The 4,983-nt window shown below is 41.0% G+C and overlaps 3 protein-coding genes across 3 annotated transcripts; all 3 read left to right on the top strand.

Annotated features, from left to right (window-relative positions):
• Window positions 1–282: 282 nt before the first annotated feature.
• Window positions 283–1,167, top strand: TM35_000601080 (uncharacterized protein; the record flags this gene model as incomplete). Its single annotated transcript, XM_029030941.1, has 1 exon — window positions 283–1,167. The coding sequence occupies one exon, from the start codon at window positions 283–285 to the stop codon at window positions 1,165–1,167; it is 885 nt and encodes a 294-aa protein (XP_028877743.1).
• A 768-nt stretch (window positions 1,168–1,935) lies between these two features.
• Window positions 1,936–2,637, top strand: TM35_000601070 (uncharacterized protein; the record flags this gene model as incomplete). The annotated part of the gene is made up of 1 exon (XM_029030940.1): window positions 1,936–2,637. The coding sequence occupies one exon, from the start codon at window positions 1,936–1,938 to the stop codon at window positions 2,635–2,637; it is 702 nt and encodes a 233-aa protein (XP_028877742.1).
• Window positions 2,638–3,816: 1,179 nt separating this feature from the next.
• TM35_000601060 (uncharacterized protein) lies at window positions 3,817–4,782 on the top strand (the record flags this gene model as incomplete). The annotated part of the gene is made up of 1 exon (XM_029030939.1): window positions 3,817–4,782. The coding sequence occupies one exon, from the start codon at window positions 3,817–3,819 to the stop codon at window positions 4,780–4,782; it is 966 nt and encodes a 321-aa protein (XP_028877741.1).
• Window positions 4,783–4,983: the final 201 nt, after the last annotated feature.

Genomic DNA, 4,983 nt, shown 5'->3' with positions numbered 1-4,983 from the left:
GGGGCGTATTATTAATTTGTTTGTTTTTGTTTTCGTTTTAACTTTTTTTTGTTGTTCCGCTTTATTGGGCTCTTTTGTGTTTCTGCTTGTTACCTTTTCTTGTGTTTTTTATGTGTTATTGTTTTTTCTTTGTGGCCGTTGTTCCTTCTGTTTTTGTGTGTTTCTACTTTATTCTCTATTTTCTTCTCTTTATCTTCTTGTTTTCTTTTTTCTCAAGTTTGGTTGCATTGAACGCTACAATTAACGTTTTCCGTGTTGCTGATGGGCCGACTGTTGTATTTTATGGCTTTGCTTCTGAGTGTTGCCTGCGTATCTGTGGCGTCTGGAACCACCACAACAGAAGAACTTCAACCTAGAGATTCTGAAGATAATGCTGATAACTGCAATCTTGAATTACGTGGTTCTACTAATTCTCGTTGCCCTACACAACCAACAAAAGCTGCTCCTCCTTCTCTTCCTGCTGGTCCTCCTGGTTCCCCAGGTCAACCAGGTGTTGAGGCTCACGGTTCTTCTGTATCCAGTTCTTCTAGCAGTGGTATTCAGGATGCAGTACTGCAAAGAGAACAGCAAAAGAGCCAACATGGATTAAATGTCCATAACTCTGAGGGAAGTGTCAGCAGCGGTACAAAAACGGTTCTCGCCACGCCAAATCAGGGAGGTCATCAATCACAAAAAGGCAGTGAGGAAAAGGGAGGACAAATAAGTAATACTGCCAAAGAGGAAGTGGGTCCTTCAGATGACGATAACGGAGACGCCGAGAAAAATGATTCTCAGAGTAATGCAAGCAGTACTGCACATTCAACAGGGAAACCAAGTGACGTTTCCCAATCAGAAGAACCTTCAGCTCCCCCACCCCAGAATACAGGTGATACTCCTTCTGGCAGTTCAACTGTGGATAATGCTGTGAGTTCAGATGCTGCAACGGATGTGAGTAACGCTGCCCCTTCATCTGAAGAGAATGAATCAACAAGGAACCAAAATGAAGAAGGAGCAGGAGGTACAGAAACTACCACCACTACCACCACAACAACAACAACACTTCCTCCTGAACCTGCAAACAACAACAAGAAGGGTGATGCGGACAGCAGCAGCAGTATCAGCAGTTCTGTGGGGGTGCGTGTACCACTACTGATTGTGGTTACACTGGCCTGTATTCTTGTGTGCTGATTGTGTGGTGCTATGGTGGTGTGACTCAGGTCATCCTTTGTTTTCTCTTCTTCTTTTTTGTTTCTTAATGTTAATATGTTTTGTGTTGTTTTTGCTTTCTGTGTTTATCCTATAATAATTATTGCTACTCCATTGTGTGTGTGTCTGTGTTCTTGGAGACTCTCTCTGTGTGTGTACACCTGGGCTTGCACTGTGATAATGATGATGAACTGTTTTTTGTAGTGAGGGAAAAGGAAATAATAATAACAGATGAATTTATATTTATAATTGCGTTTATATACATATATAGACGTACACCCATAGTTGGTGTATTTCTGTTTTTACTTGGATAAATTGGGCTAATGGTTAATATCTGTTTCTTTGCTTATTGTTTGCTGGGGTGGTTGTGTGTTTTGTGCCCTGCTCCACTGATGTTGATTTGCTCTGGGAATTAATAAAACTAATAAATGAAGCATTTATATTCTTAATTGCATATTATCTCAAGCATGACTGGTGTTCGTCGTGGTTTGTGTGTTTACTGGATACGTTGGTCTTGCTCTTAATTTCTTTTTTTTATTTTGCTTTTTAATTCTCCAAGTTACCACTATATATTTTTTTCTATTGTTTATGTTGATTTTGTTTTTGTTTCTTATGACTTCTGTTTATTTTTCTATTCTTTTTTCCCCCTGTTTGTGTTTCTCTATTTCTTTGTTTTTTCTTCTATACGATTCTTTTTTTCCTTCGTCCAAGTTAACGACCCACAAAGAACAAAAAGAATATTTCTTTGTCATGATGCAGGTGCGACGTGTATTGTATTTTCTGGCTCTAATTTTGAGTGTTGCCTCTGTTTGCATGGCGGCTGCTGAAGCTGGAAACTCCGTAAGTTCTTCTTCTACCTCTTCTAACTCTGTTGATGGTTGTCTTCCTCCTCCTGAAGATGATGCTGATAATATTCGTGAAACTCCTCGTGATATTACTAAATATTGTGATGAACAGCGTCGTTCTAATGCTCCTCCTGCTGAACCTCCTGTTGCTGCTGCTGGTGCTGCGGAAGGGAGTAACGGTTCGTCTCCATCTGGAGGTCAAACTGGAGCCAACGTCAACAATCCAGCAGGTGAAGGTGCAGTCAACGCGGAGAGTACAGCAACAGCACAACCCACTTCTCCTTCTCCCGAATCTTCAGACACAGAGACTGCCAATGGTTCTGGCACTGCAAACGATGGGGGTGGCAGTACACCTGCAGGGAGTGAACCATCCAATAACCCAAGTGATGAGGAATCAACAACTACTACTACTATGCCAAGACCCGAGAATACTACCACAGAAGCACCAACCACCACTCCATCTGCTGTACCCAACGCAGAGATCATCACCATCGCTTCCACAGTTGAGAAGAATAAGGCTAATGTTGACAGCAGTATCAGTCCTTTATGGGTGTGCACTGCAGCACCGCTACTGATTGTGGCTGTGTTGTTCTCCGCTACCCTGTAATGAACGGTGGGACTCATCTGAGGACAAATAATAATAATGGTAATATTAACATAATCACAATTGCGTATATCCCCCATGGGTGAATAAACTAATAATCTGTTTACCAGCTTTCTCTTTTAATTATAATATCTTTTCTTTTACTTTTATGTATGTGTGTGTTCATTTTTCTAATAATTCCATTACTTGCTTTTCCGTTGTGTGTTTGCAGAAACCTGGGCTGTTCTGCTCACTGACGGTATACTTTTATTTTAAATATAGACATGCATTTGTGTGCAGTAATTTAATGTATAAACGAGAGCCGTGGGATACTGTGTGTGTTCTTGGAGACTCTCTCTGTGTGTGTACACCTGGGCTTGCACTGTGATGATGATAATGAATTGTTTTTTGTAGTGAAAAAGAAATAATAATAACAGATGAATTTATATTTATAATTGCTTATTTATACACCTATAGACTTGCACCCATAGTTGGTGTGTATTTCTATGTTTATTGGGTAAATTGGGCTCTATTGGTAATATCTGTTTCTTTCTTTGTTTGCTTGTGGTGTGCTGGGTCATTGTGTGCTTTTGCCCTGCACGGTTTTTGGTATTCTGCTTGATGCAGAGCAAAGAAAATAATAGTAGTTAATACAATTTGTATTCTGATGTACTTGAACACACCAGCATACTCAGTGGACTGTGAGTTATTTTTGTGCGGTTGGTGCTCTTCTTAATTTGTGTTTTTTTATTTTTTTGCTTGGGTGCTGCGTGCTTTCTTCTGCATTGTGGTGTAGGATTGGTTTGTGTTGGGAGAAGAAATAATAAGGAATACATATATATGTATTTGTTATTTTGCTTGGTACTACAGGAAGAGTCATTTTGATGTATTTCTGTGCTTTCTGCTTCTAATGGTTGATGTCTTAATTTCTTTTTTTTTCATATTGAGATGTTAATTGGGATTCTCTTTTTCGTGCTGGGTATTGTGTGCCTTGTTCTTTTTATTTGAACTCTAACTGAGTGATGTTTGTGTTTTGTGTGTTGCTCCTATTTGTTTTTTTCTCGTTTCGTGGCCTTTCTTTGTTACCTATAATGTTTTATTTGATTTTCTTTTTTGTGCGGTTGTTTGGTTCTGTCTTTTGAGTTTTTGCATGAATAACAGAGAGTTCAGAAAGTAAACCCAGCCAAAAAAAAAAAAACTGTAATGATGGGAATGCGCTACACCATTTTTGTTTTGGTATTAGCACTCTGCTTTGCCTGCAGTATTGTGTGTGCTGAGAGTTCTGGGATTGGTGAAGGTCCTCCAAAGGATAAAGCTGAGGAGGAAACTCCTGGTCCTGGTGGTCCTTGCACCCAAGGTGACTCATCTTGTCGTCGTCCTTCTCCTCCTAAAGCTGCTCCTCCTCCACCTCCTGCTCCTCTTTCTCCTGATCCATCACCCGGTCTTTCTCCTGTTCATCCTTCTACCCCAGTCGAACCAGGACTTGCTGAAGATAGAGTTTCTACTGAATCTAGTTCTCTTGCTCTAGGCAATCCTGGTCAGGCGGCAGGGACGTTAAGAGAGCGGGAAGCAGAAAATGGATTGCATGACGGTCAAGATGAAAAACGAGTTGTCGGCCATACGAAAGAAGGTCTCGTCGCAACAGAGCAGAAAGATAATTCACAAGAAGAGAGTGAGGAACAAAATAAAGAATTGAAGGATGCTCACAAACAGGAACAGGGTCCTTCCATTGGCGATAGACCAAGTGTTGAGGAACCTGTTTCCCAAACTGATGCAAGGGGTACTACACAATCAACAGGGACATCAACTGATGGTTCGCATTCAGAAGAACCTCCTGCTCCCCCAGAGCAAAAGAATACAGGTGAAGCTTCTTCTGGCAGTTCATCTGCGGAGAATGCTGTGAGTTCAGATGCTGCAACGGATGTAAGTAACGTTGCCACTTCATCTGAAGAGAGTGAATCAACAAGGAACCAAAATGAAGAAGGCGCGAGAGGTGCAGAGTCAACCACCACCACCACCACCACAACAACAACAACAACAACACTTCCTCCTGAACCTGCAAACAACAAGAAGGGTGATGCAGACAGCAGCAGCAGTATCAGCAGTTCTGTGTGGGTGCGTGTGCCACTACTGATTGTGGTTACACTGGCCTGTATTCTTGTGTGCTGATTGTAATGGTGATGGTGTGACTCAGGTCATCCTTTGTTGTCTTTTTTGCATACATCCCTACAGTCTAACTAATCTTCCACATGTTGGGAGTTTCTTTTCTTTTTTTGTTTTCTTAATGTTAGTGTGTTTTGGGTGTTTGTGGTCTCTGTGTTTGTTTATCCTATAATTATTATTGCTACTCCATTCTGTGTGTGTGTGTGT

This window comes from Trypanosoma theileri, assembly GCF_002087225.1.
Source record: "Trypanosoma theileri isolate Edinburgh chromosome Unknown TM35_Tth_60_V1, whole genome shotgun sequence".
Taxonomy (NCBI): Eukaryota; Euglenozoa; class Kinetoplastea; order Trypanosomatida; family Trypanosomatidae; genus Trypanosoma; species Trypanosoma theileri.
Note: the sequence above shows the minus strand (reverse complement) of the source record. Positions and strands in the feature narration are given on the sequence as shown.